This window comes from Phoca vitulina, unplaced genomic scaffold, assembly GCF_004348235.1.
Source record: "Phoca vitulina isolate PV1807 unplaced genomic scaffold, GSC_HSeal_1.0 scaffold6, whole genome shotgun sequence".
In the NCBI taxonomy this organism is placed as follows: Eukaryota; Metazoa; Chordata; class Mammalia; order Carnivora; family Phocidae; genus Phoca; species Phoca vitulina.
Window position 1 is genome coordinate 29,067,221 of NW_022589709.1, and position 13,722 is coordinate 29,080,942.

Consider the following 13,722-nt stretch of genomic DNA (forward strand, 5'->3'; position numbering starts at 1 on the left):
AAAGTAATTCAATGTCATTACCTTTTAGACTTCATTTGCATTTCTTTTATTATGGGTACAGTTTTGAGCATACTTTCATGAATGTAAATGATATTGATATTACTTGTGTCTATGAATTATCTATCTTGGGGGCCATTTTTCTTAAAGACTACTGTCTTTACCTGAATTTCTCATATGCCAGATACATAAATGGAAGATAGAAAGAAAATCAAGTAATTTTCTTGGTATTTTGTATGTAGAAATTTTGCATAAACAACATTAAATAACTAAAATAATGCCTTGCTTTTCTAACAAAGAAGGATATCAGTTTGAATTTATCCCTGAATGATACATTCTTATTTAATCTTAGTTCCATTAAATACTTGATTACTTTTAGTAGAATTTGTACGAAGTATGAATAACAGCATCCCCTAGGATAACAAAGGTTTACCTTTCGAAAAAGTCTTTGACTTCCACCACCAGCAGATGTTGGATAGTAAATGTAAACATTGTGATCCTCAGCACTGACTGGCTTTTCTACAAAAGGCTTTTGAAAAACTTCACCATTTACTTCTACATGATCTTCCCCTTCAATCAGATTGCATTCTAAACATCAAACATAACAGCAGGAATAATTACATATTGTATATTATCTACATATAATAATATTGTTAAAGTTTTTACTAGAATAGATTTACAAAGAAAAGTAACCTTGGATAATGTATGATTTGATTTTAATTAAAAATTTATGCAGAGGCGCCTGGGTGGTTCAGTTGGTTAAGTGTCTGACTCTTGGTTTCAGCTCAGGTTGTGATCTCATGGGTCTGAAGATGGAGCTCAGCCTCGAGCTCCACACTCAGGAGGGAAGTCTGCTTCAAGATTCTCTCCCCCTGCCCCTCCCCCCATCTCTCTCTCTAAAAAAATAAATAAATCTTTAAAAAAATATTTATGCAAACAACATATACCAAGATTTATGATCTATGACATTAAAAACTACAGTTGTTCTTCAAAATCTTATAAACCTGACATTTTACCTTATCATCCCATAGAATTCAACATTAGATATGAAATGATGCCAACAAGAAAGGCTGAGAAATTATTCTAGATTGCTTTCATCTTCTGAAAATTGTATGGAATCATTTGTATCACAGATACCACAAAACATGAAATTATTTAAGTTATTAAAGTAACCTATATAAAGTAAGCAAGCAATCGAATCAGGAAGTTAACTTTTTACCTCTAGACAAATGAGAGAAGTTCCCTGTTACAGATAATAAATACTATATCTGGTTTTTAATAAAAGTTGCTTTAAGGTACAATAAAATCATCAAAATTCCCCAAAATACCCTTGTCAGAATATTAAATCTTAAAGCAGATAAACATTTACCTTGGCTTTTAGACTGTTACATATAACTTACATGCTACATTTTAGATAACCAGAAAAATGAAGCAAAGGGTGCTTTAGGATATTAATAAGTAGTAATATTTATAAATTCCTAATCATCAGAAATTACGGTATCCTAGCATGAAGTTTCTAATCCTGAATTCAATAGTCATAGATAAATCACTTGTTTACCCCTAATCAATACAAATTTACTAAGCATGTAATTTAAAAATTCTTTATGATTCCCAGATATATGTCAAATGTAGAACAAAGAAAAGTAAGATATAGAACTCTTAAATTATTAGTGGGCCTTATAGCTTATAGTGCCACACTTCAACTGAACATAATGCTTACGTGCCTCATTAAAAAAAAAAGTAAATAGAATAGTATGAGTTCTTTGAATTCCTTCTACTTAATTATAGAAAGGAAGGGGCTCAAAAGTATGTTGAGTGACAAAAGGTAGCTTGCTCAAAATCCCATATTCTGGGGCGCCTGGGTGGCTCTGTCGTTAAGCGTCTGCCTTTGGCTCAGGTCATGATCCCAGGGTCCTGGGATCGAGCCCAACATCGGGCTCCCTGCTCAGCAGGAAGCCTGCTTCTCCCTCTCCCACTCCCCGTGCTTGTGTTCCCTCTCTCGCTGTGTCTCTGTCAAATAAATAAATAAAATCTTAAAAAAAAAAAATCTCATATTCTTACCTTTGGGATTATTTGGGTCACGGTTCAAAATTGCGTAACGAGGAAGTAAAATACCTTCAGCTTGAAGAATACTATATACTTCTCTTCTGAAGAAAAAGGAAAACATTTGCTCTATTTGAAGAGTACATTATTACTATTGTATAACTAAAAAAGGCATGGATATCAAGTCTTATTTTTTAAATAAACAAATAAATCATTAAAAATATTGAAAATTTCTAAGGAAATATTCAGCCATATTAGAACAAAAATGTATGCACACAATACTTCATGTGGCATATTAAAATATTAATATTTAAAATTGGGAATATAAATATATAAAAAGAAATGGTTAAATACAAAGTTGCTATATGGCAATGACAGAATATTACCTATTAAAAACTTTATACTCAAAGAATATTTAATGACATGGGAAAATGTTCATAGTATTTTAAGAGAAAAGTGACCCTAATTTAGTAAAATGTGAGTGGATGTATGCATTGCTTTCTACATGAAAAAATATGATAGACAGTAGCAGGGTTAAATACCTTTCTTTATGCTTTTATTTTCCAAATTTCTTAAAGTAAATATGCATTTATATATATTTATATATATAAATATATATAACATAGAAGCATGTATTAATATGTAAATCTATGGAAAATGTTTTAAAATGTTAGATATTGATAATGTTTACTATCTGGAAGAACAGAAAAAAAACAAAACCAAAAAACTATTGGGCCTTAAATTTTATAAAGCATTTTCACACATATAATCTCATATTGTAATGCTATCCACAAAAGAAAACTGAATGTTGGTGAAATTGCAAGGGTAGCCATCAGAGTGAAACATCACTCAAACAAAATAAATAAATATATTTGTATTCTACAGTTTCCCTTAGAAATCCATGCTTTCGGCCTGTAAAATGAACGCTAAGATGAATCACGAGATATTTTTCAAAATTGTTGCACTATTCAATTAAAAAAAAAAGTCTAGTTATAATAAGTATAACCCTAATTTCATCTTCAGTCACATAACAGAGAAGTTGTTCGTAATTTTCAATGGTTCAGTAGGCTCTGGAAATTAAACAAACCTGGTTTAAGTCCTTGTTCCACTATTGACAGAACTACTTGTGACTCTGGGCAAATTAATTCAGGATTGAGTTTCTTCATCTATAAAACTGGGTATAAATACCTATTTCTAAGTATTATTTAGAGGATACCACAAATTAATGTATATGAAAACACCTGAGGTCAGCTTACAGTAGATACTAAATAAATGTTATTTTTCTTCCCTTAATTCAGCCATCTCCATCACTCACCTATCTTGTATGAGATACTGCATATTCAAGTCATTGATTACAAATGGATTCCTGAGTTTTGCATAGGCAACTGCTTTGTCCAGTGGAAATCCTAAGAACACATATTATTAACATATTCTGTACAATCTCAAGATAAGTTGACATCTATAACTTATATCTATTTGATTTTATGCCACTTCCCATAAAAGGTTAATTTAATTATGCATATAACTGCTTTCCATATAATGAATGGAAAAATACATAAAACTTGACATAACTGGTACTATTAATAAGTCTTATTTTTTCCTAGTTAATTTGATTGATAAGGCACAACAAGCCAGTGGCTATATAACCAAATGGAGAGCACTGACATGTTAGTCAATGCCTGATTATTCAAAGTCACCTGATAACAGGTTAAGATTACCTCATACACAAACAGAACTCTCTATATAAATAAGTATATCACAGTCACTTGGTGATTTAAAAAAAATAAATATAACTTCTTCTCACTTTAGTTTGATATTTATACATATAAAATTGCCAATAATTCAAAGAACTTGTGCATCTTTAAAAATAGCAAAAACAAAAGTTAATTCACATACAATAGATATGCTCTAAATATAAAATATATGAGTAGAATCATACTTGCTGTAACTAGGTCAATGTTAAGGTATCAGAAATTAACTCCCTAAAATTTCTAGACTTTGATAAAACTACTAATTACATGGAAAACAAATCAAATGGCAACTATAGTAAGAGGTCTAAAAAAAATCTAAAGCATTTTAATAATTATACCACACTCTCTGTATTGACACTAAAAATCTCCAATTTTATCCAACAATACCTATTATTAAGAGATGGTATGGCAGTATACCATAGAGTCTAATAAAACAGGGTTCAAAATCCTGGCTCCATCTTTCATTAGCTATGTGACCCTGGGTAAATTTATTTAACATCTCTAAGTCCCTGATACCCAGCTGTAAATGGGTATTATAGAAGTTTTACCTAGTAGACTTTTTGAGGAACTCGATAAAGGAGTGTATATAAAACACTTAACATAGTCCCTGACAGAGTAAGCTACCAATCAATATTTATTATTCCTTAAATGACAATATTTTAAAGAATATCTTGTCTAAGGAAAAGAGGAAAAATCAGTAAGCATGCATAACTTTAGAATGCAACCTTGGGTACTACAGAATACCTGTGAAGACACTGTATTTTGTACCATTATCAGAACAGTTGAGGGGAAGTAAGTACTAAGGCATACTGAAGTTAACAAAACTAAACAAAAAACTATAGTCAGGTAAAAAAGACTTATTCCTAAATTCCTCTTCGTTTTTAAAATTTAATAAAAGTACTCTATAACAAGAATCACTTCCACAAATTACAAACCCTTCTCGTGTTGTAAAGACTCTGCGAAGAATTCGTCACTTGTCATCAAGATAGCTCAATGTCTATGATTTAAAGCATCCTAACGGAATTCAGCATATAGGAACCTCTGTAACAGTTCTCTGGTTCTGTTGTTGTTGTTAAAGAGGAACTTTTTCCTTACCAAGAGATAGCATATGGGATATGACCTTAGATAGCACCTAGTATTTACAGGCAAAAAAAAAAGCTTTGGTAGGAAGAACCATGTGGTAGTAAGGGAAGACCACCTAACCCTGAAGGATAAGCCAATTTTAAGATTCTCTGAAGTAAAGGACATCAATTTATAAAGAAGACCAGGGCCTTGGCTTCTCTATAGGCTACAGGAGCACAAAAAGTCTCAATCATGCTCCATCCCCTTCTTGCTGAAGGAGAAGTTTCTTGAACACTTAACTAAAGTAAAACTTTAACACAGCTGGAGATTACATATTTTGATAACAAAGTGATTTAATATGAATACATTTATAACTGAGCATGCATCTTTTAAATTATAGTTCTTAGAAATTCACTTAATTCACAGATTCCTGGGTTATAAATTTTCAAATATTCACTAATAATTTTGATTAGTGGGTTTTACTATGAAGGCATACTTTACCATCAAGTAATATTTATGTTTAATTAATATTTCTGTTTGATTTGTAAAAGAAACCAAGTAAAATTGAAAATTCAAACATTAAGTTCTTCAGAAATAAAATATGAATATGTATATGAGGAAAGATAGATCATTTTCTATATGGCAAAAGCATATGGCTTAAAATATCTAATAATTCAAGAATTTATTCTAAGTAACTTAGAGTAGTGCAAAAAAAGATATGCATTAAAAGAGTTCATAACAACCTTATTTCTAATAGTGAAAATTGGACACTATCTAACTATTAGGATAACAGTTAAATATGTTATAGGACATCCTCATGACGACACACTATGATGACGTTAAAAATCAGGTCTTTGAAGAATGTAATGGAGGGGAAAAAAACCTCTTGATATAACTAATGAAAAAATTAAATATAAAATTACATACACACAACCACAGTAAATTTGTTTAAAAAAATACATAGAGAAAAAAATGACTGAAAAGAAATATATCAAAATGTTAACATCACTGATATGTGAGATGGGTGAGTTTAATTTTATTTTTCTGTTTTATCTAATACTCTACAATTAATATGTATTAGGCTTATTATAAGAGGATAAAGGGAGTTCCCACCCCATTCTTTAATACCTTTAGAATGGAAAGAAATAAGACAATCACATAAAGGCCAGTTTTCTACTGGTTCATTCAAAATAACATCTTCTTCAAATACTTCTACTGTGATATATTTAAATAAGGAGATCCGTTCAAGAATTTCCTTCATTGGTTTGGATTTGGATTTCTTTGCCATGGAACATATTCCGACCACAATCTGCCTTTCTGGTGGCTAAAACAGAAAGAAAACAACAACAACAAAAAAATCAGGTTGACTTAATACAAACTCCAAAGTAGAGCTATATTAAATCTTTTTCAGAAATAGATGCAGGATGTAATCAATACAAATGATACGTTAACCAAAAAAGGCATTTTTCAAAATTACATTTTTGTTATAATAAATAACAAATAATAGTTGTCTACAAAAGTCTGGAAAACTTTCAGGACATTGTTACTATTTTCATTCTGATTTTAAAGTTAAACAGATACTCCTTCCTTAACTGTTTCTAGTACTTATTTACCTTTGCCACAACAGAAAGGGGAAAATGAGGGCCAAAACCTATCTAATCCAAGTAAAAAGACCAATGAGAGTGAGATAAAGACTTCTCTTGCCTAAAATAAGATATTCTGACTACAAAGCGACAGTATACAGTGTTAGACTTTTTTTTTTTTTAAGATTTTATTTTATTTATTTGACAGAGAGAGAGAGAGACAGCTAGAGAGGGAACACAAGCAGGCGGAGTGGGAGAGGGAGAAGCAGGCTCCCGGCCGAGCAGGGAGCCCGATGCAGGGCTCGATCCCAGGACCCTGGGATCATGACCTGAGCCGAAGGCAGACGCTTAACGACTGAGCCACCCAGGCGCCCCTTAGACTATTTTTGTAGATTGAGCCTGAATAGGAGTTGGTCACCAGTGACAACTTGGAAGAAAATTTTGGAGAAAGCCAAACTAACAGAGGTGTCAACGCTCTCTGAAACTCCAATCCTCATACTCAATATTCCTGTCTACTGGTGTTGCTCATCTCTGACACCCTGCTACAGCTCAAAGGCCATGGTTCGTCCTAAAACTAAAAAACACAGGATATAGGAATACTTTATAAGTAGCTCACAGGTTTACAAAATTACTCAAGATTCATTCTGAGATCTTTGCATTCAAGTAATTAAGCGTTTTATCAAATAAATAAAGCTGTGCTCAGTTGTTTTTTTTTTTTTTTTTTTTTTTAGTTCTCCCTCTTCCATATTTTATATATTTCACATGATATTGTAATCTGAGCTCAAAAGTGTTTTACTAGACTTTCTCTTATTATAAATCTAAAAATAAAATTGGGTAACATCAGATTTAAATTACCATTCTTTATGTCTAAAATTAGATTTCTTGGGCGCCTGGGTGGCTCAGTTGTTAAGCGTCTGCCTTCAGCTCAGGTCGTGATCCCAGGGTCCTGGGATCTAGTCCCACATCGGGCTCCCTGCTTGGCAGGAGGCCTGCTTCTCCCTCTCCCACTCCCCCTGCTTGTGTTCCTGCTCTCGCTGTCTCTCTCTCTGTCAAATAAATAAATAAAATCTTTAAAAAATAAAATAAGATAAAATAAAATAAAATTAGATTTCTTCATCGCCTCTTCTAACTCCTATGAAATTTAGAGCTCAAACTGGTATTGAATTTCATTGTAAATCCTAATCTCCCTGGGATCTGCTGTTTTCCCCCCTTGATCATCCACTTTTATGTTCCTTTACTCAATTCTTTCCTGATCAAAAGCCTCTACATAGCTCATGATGTTCCTAATGAATACTTCCCCAGCCAACAAAAGATATTTGCAAATGATATATCCATTAAGGGGTCAATTTTTAAAATATATAAAGAACTCATACAACTCAACACCAAAAAATCAAATAATGCAATTAAAAAATGGGCAGAGGAACTTAACAGACATTTCTCCAAAGAAGACATACAGGTGGGCAAAAGATTCATGAAAAGATGCTTAAAATCACTTATCATCAGGAAAATGCAAATCAAAACCACAATGAGATATCACCTCACACCAGTAAGAATGGCTAGTATCAAAAAGACAAGAAATATCAAGTGCTATCCTTGTGTAGTACTGTTGCTGGGAATGTAAAATGGTATGGCCACTGTGAAAGATAGTATGGAGGGTCCTCAAAAAATTAAAAATAGAAATACCATATGACCCATTAATTCTACTTCTGGGTATTTTTTTTTAATTTTTTTAATTTTTTTTAAAGATTTTTTATTTATTTATCTGAGAGAGAGAATGGGAGACAGAGAGCATGAGAGGGGGAGGATCAGAGGGAGAAGCAGACTCCCCGCTGAGCAGGGAGTCAGATGCGGGACTCGATCCCAGGACTCCAGGATCATGACCTGAGCTGAAGGCAGTTGCTTAACCAACTGAGCCACCCAGGCGCCTCTCTACTTCTGGGTATTTACCAAGAAAACAAAAACACTAATTCAAAAAGATATGTTGACTGCACCATTATTTACAATAGCCAAGATATGCAAGCAATCTAAGTGTCCATCAGTAAATGAATGGATAAAGAAGGTATAGTATATATATTTGTCAGCCATAAAAAAAGGATAAAATCTTGTTACTCACAACAACATGGATGGACCTACAGGGTATTATGCTAAGTGAAATAAGTCAGTCAGAAAGACAAATGCCCTATGATTTCACTTAACATGGGGAATCTAAAAACCAAAACAAATAGACTCAAATACAGAAAACAGCCTGGTGGCTGCCAGAGGGAAGGGGGATGGTGGGATGGGTAAAAATGGCAAAGGGGATTAAGAGGTATACAGACTTTTAGGGCGCCTGGGTGGCTCAGTTGGTTAAGCGACTGCCTTCGGCTCAGGTCATGATCCTGGAGTCCCGGGATCGAGTCCCGCATCGGGCTCCCTGCTCGGCAGGGAGTCTGCTTCTCCCTCTGACCCTCCTCCCTCTCATGCTCTCTGTCTCTCATTCTCTCTCTCTCAAATAAATAAATAAAATCTTTAAAAAAAAAAAAAAAAAAAGAGGTATACAGACTTTTAGTTATAACATAGATAAGCCATGGGGATGAAAAGCACAGCAGAGGGAATATAGTCAATAACAGTAACTTTGTATGGTGACCAGATGGTAACTACACTTATCATGGTGAGCATTCTGTAATGTATATAATTGCTGAATCACCATGTTGTACACATGAAACGATTATGTCAATTATACTCCAGTAAAAAAAAAACACTCAACCTAACATTTCCCATTGCTTTACAATTTAAAAAAAAAGGCTACTAGGCTAAATTGTATTTATTACAGATCTATTTAATATCTACTCCTTAGCTAAGATGAACTAGAAACTTCCAAGTTTAAAATGAACAAATAAGCCTGCATTATTAAGACAAAATTATAAATTTTCCTATAGGTAAAATCTTGGAAGCATGAAAATAACTGTTTAGACAGATCTGAGTTACTTTGATAGATTTAATGTCTAAGATGAAATTCATACCTTTATTTTATTTTTCTGAAATTCATACCTTTAATCCTAAAAATAGGAGAATGATCTGGAACAAATCATTTTGTCAATCTATAGGCCAAATGAACCAAATCAAGCTTCTCAAAAGTGCCAACTATGCACCACAAATGTGACTCAATTTAATTAGTACCAATATTCCAAGAATTACACTAAGTGCTGAAGTTAGATATACAGAAACTACCTATCCTCAAAGTGCTGTGAATCGAACAGATCACAGTAATAATATAGTACATTATGATACATGGAATACAAGTATATACGTCAAGGTATAGAAATAGTACTGAGGGGGCACCTGGGTGGCTCAGTTGGTTAAGTGTCTGCCTTTGGCTTAGGTCATGATCCTGGGGTCCTGGGATTGAGCCCCATGTCAGGCTCCCTGCTCAGTGAGGAGTCTGCTTCTCCCTCTCCCTCTCCCCCTCCCCCTGCTTGTGCATGCTCTTTCTCTCTCTCTCTCAAATAAATAAAATCTTAAAAAAAAAAAAAAAATAGTACCGAGGAAGAAGTATTCAAGATTATAAGGAGAAGGGGAAGAATGAATAGGGAATATGAGCAAGGTTTTGAAGAATGAAAAACAATTCATAAGGTACCCCTCAGAAAAGGGCATTTCACAGAGATAAAGAAATACACACAACAGCAAAGAGGCATGGTACAACATGGAATAATATATGAAAAACAAAAAATTGATATTGTTGAAACATAAAAGGTAGAAGGGAAGAGAGACTAGTACAATTCTAGATATAAGGGACAGACAAAAGTCCTTATTTGTAAGAAATGGACTTGATCTGTCAGTGATGTTCACAGAATGTTCAGATGAACTCAGGCGAAAAGGGGTAGGGGTAGTGGAGGCTGAGTCAATAGTACTTTCTAGCTTAAGTCAGACTGATAAAACATGTTTTATTTATTGGACTTCTGGATAACACTTCAGATGAAGAAAAATTTTGCCATTAAGAGAAGCCTGAAAATCATTTTTTCTGGGGTGAAGTGGGGGGTAGAATAGGTTTTAAGTGAATGACAGTCTCATTTGCATTTCAGATATGTGTAACGGCATGGTGGGAAGTGTTAAATAACTATGGAAAATGATGTCAATAATCATCCAATAGCTATTTTTGGTTTGTTTTTTACTACTTTTACCAAGTATAACAGGTTTTGGTTTGAAAACAAAATTATCAGGGTGCCCGCGTGGTGCAGTTGGTTAAGCGGTTGACTCTTGGTTTGGGTTCAAGGTCCTGAGATCAAGCCCTGCGTCGGGCTTTGCGCTCAACATGGAGCCTACTTGGGACTGTCTCACTCTCCTTCTGCCCCTCCCCACCGCCCTCCCTCTCTCTGTCTGTCTCTCTCTCAAATAAATAAATAAATCTTAAAAAAATTATCTTTTCAACTGGAAATGTAAGAAAAAACAAACATAAGTTTGTATCTTAAATCAGTTTTCCCAGTAAAGCAATCTACTTCTAAAGGGAAAACAAGAAAAATGTTGAGCTAATGTAACTACAGTAAAATGAACATAATAAATGTGTTATTCCTAAAGATCCAGTACAGCTATACATCCTAGTAGATCAGATCAAAAAGAAAACAAGACTTATGCACTTATACACCTCTCTGGATATTTGAGGTAGCCTCTTCTCCTAGTCACACAGTTACAGACTTCTGAATAGTTAATATATAAGGCCATCTTTGGATCAACCACCACTGGTATTGACAGCATGACAAACTTAACGAAGCTGGCTAAGTCCTTCTTTAGTACCTTTAAAATTATTTCCTCCAATTTACTTCTTTATCTTGATGTACTTTTTTTTTAAATTTTATTTTATTATGTTATGTTAATCACCATACATTACATCATTAGTTTTTGATGTAGTGATCCACGATTCATTGTTTGCGTATAACACCCAGTGCTCCATGCAATACATGCCCTCTTTAATACCCATCACCAGGCTGACCTATCCCCCCACCCCCACCCCTCTAGAACCCTCAGTTTGTACTTTTTAGGTACTTCTACATACAAGAAACCCTTTTGGTTTATGGCCCTGATTATTCTCTCCTTGCCACATTTTCAACTGATTCCTGTGTTATGCTAGGCATACCAGTGAACATATCATGAAAGACATCATTAAACAACTTAAAAGTCTGACCCCTAATTGGATTTCTTGATGCATCATAGATTCAATAATGCTACTAGTGAAACATAACATGCTTTTACAGCACAGAAGATTTCCAATAAATTTCTATGTACAAAAATGTCTTCACAATTTAGAAAGTATTAATTCACCTTGACAGTGATTAGCAAGAAGCCTATACTGTACTGGTCTTTTCTCATCAAACAAACAACTTACAGACTCATCCTCTTCCTCCTCATCTTCATCTGCATGGTGGAAGAAATGTCGATAATTTCCTGAGTTTATTTCTGTATCTTCAGGTCCAACAAAGAATCTGGGGGTCTCACTCATTTTTATTTCATCTGATACAGATATAAAGCACTATACTAAAACTGCTCCTAAATAAACCATTCTCTCTATACTAGCTGACACAGAGCTCTGTTGCAGCTTGTTTCTGCTTATACAAGCACTTGAAATTGTGATGACAGTTAGTTGGCAAATGTTCTTCTGTTCTCAGATATCATTGCTTCATTGTTGACGAAATTTAAAAGACAAAGAATGAGGCTATTGCTTCAGTGAGTTGATGCAGTAATCTTTCTACCTAAAATGCAATGAAAAAATTAATTTTGGAGCTGTACTTCAAAAACATTCATGTAAAAGTAAATGACACTTGTAAAATCATGACCAGTACCTTGATGCATACCTTCAAATGAAAAGACATTTGCTTCCATAAAATTAAAAAATTAGGCTCTCATCGTCAATAACCTACATTTTATCAATTTGACAAACTGATTCAAAAATAACAAAAAGAAAGTAATAAAATAACAAAGTAACAATAACAAAAATACACACTAAATTCAAGTCCAAAAATATCTAACAAATGAGAAAATTATTCAAATTATAACAAAATTCCATTAAAAGCTAAATAACTCTGCAACACAGTTAAGTAATACCTGGATAGAATGGAAAAAAACAAAACCAGTAAAATGTAATGTGGGTTTAAAACCCACTGAAAGCTATAAATCAATTTGAAATTTCGTTAAATCAATTTTTAAAAGACTTTAACTAGAAAGCTCAGGGGATAAAGCCGTTTTGCATTTTAGACTCAAAAAAAAAAATCAACAAAACAAGATTAGAATAAAAACAAGATTTCATTATAACAGCAGCTCTTAAACTTTTTAAAGTCAAAAATTCCTTGGCTAGCCTAATAAAATCTATGGATCTGCTCCTCAGAAAAAAATGTACAAGTGTAATAAATTCTGCAAACAATTTTATGTGATTGACATCCAAGCTTTTCTATAGAAACTGATGCCTATCAACATCAGTTTAAGAACTCTCATATAACAGTGATATCTCAAAATATCTTTACCAAAGCTGTTTATATTACTGTTCCTTGGTCACATTAAAACTAATAACCTACCAAGATAAAACCACATATCAAATAATTCATTCGATTACTGGTAATATAATAAATTATTTGATCGAATATTCTTAAGAGTTGGATTATATGTTAGATAGAACTGCAAAGTCTAACTCCCAAACTCTTATTCCTAAAGATCTAATTTTAGTTTAATTGGTGGTTCCCTATTAAATATTAAAACCCTAGTGTACCTAGCCAGTCTTCACTTTATGCAACTTTCAAATTAAAATTTCACAGTGTAACGAAATTTCAAACAGTTGGTGATTAAAAAATTAAAGTAAAATATCTGTTCAGAAGACAAATACTACTCAACTCTCATTTTTAAATTGGAAACTACCATGCTACTAAGTAGCCACAATCAAAGAAGTGGTTCTCAAACTTCATACATCAGAATCACCAGGAGGGCTTGTTAAAATACTAAACTAAAAAGTCTCAAAGTAGGACTTGATACTCTAAAAATTCCAACCTGATGCTCATACTGCTGGTCTGGAAATCAACATTGAGAACCACTGCTCTCAACTTTGACAAAAGTGGGTTAGAAAGCTTTTTCTGATAGTTGCTCGGTTCTGTGTCCTTAACTAAGTTATTGAAACTCTCTAGCCACCATCTGTAAAATGGGATAAATCTCATTAATTATTTTGCAAATTAAATGACAATGAAGACATAACAGCAATTAGCACAAGGTAAGCATTTAGTAAATGTTAGCTATTTATTTATCTTGCTGGCTTTTATAATTAAGACCGA

The 13,722-nt window shown here is 33.3% G+C and overlaps 1 protein-coding gene across 16 annotated transcripts in view; it reads right to left on the reverse strand.

The window, feature by feature from the left end:
* The window catches only part of PPIP5K2 (diphosphoinositol pentakisphosphate kinase 2), a 72,883-nt gene that overhangs the window by 56,394 nt on the left and 2,767 nt on the right, over nt 1–13,722 (reverse strand). For all 16 annotated transcript variants that reach the window (XR_004299359.1, XM_032403910.1, XM_032403907.1 and 13 more), the window contains exons 2-6: nt 11,796–12,159; nt 5,982–6,177; nt 3,356–3,446; nt 2,059–2,144; nt 431–585 (exon numbers count right to left, since the gene is read on the reverse strand). Coding sequence is in view for 15 of the 16 variants with exons in the window: in XM_032403910.1 (XP_032259801.1) it covers nt 431–585; nt 2,059–2,144; nt 3,356–3,446; nt 5,982–6,177; nt 11,796–11,909 (642 nt within the window). In the remaining variant the exon portion in view is untranslated. The remainder of the gene's footprint in view (nt 1–430; nt 586–2,058; nt 2,145–3,355; nt 3,447–5,981; nt 6,178–11,795; nt 12,160–13,722) is intronic.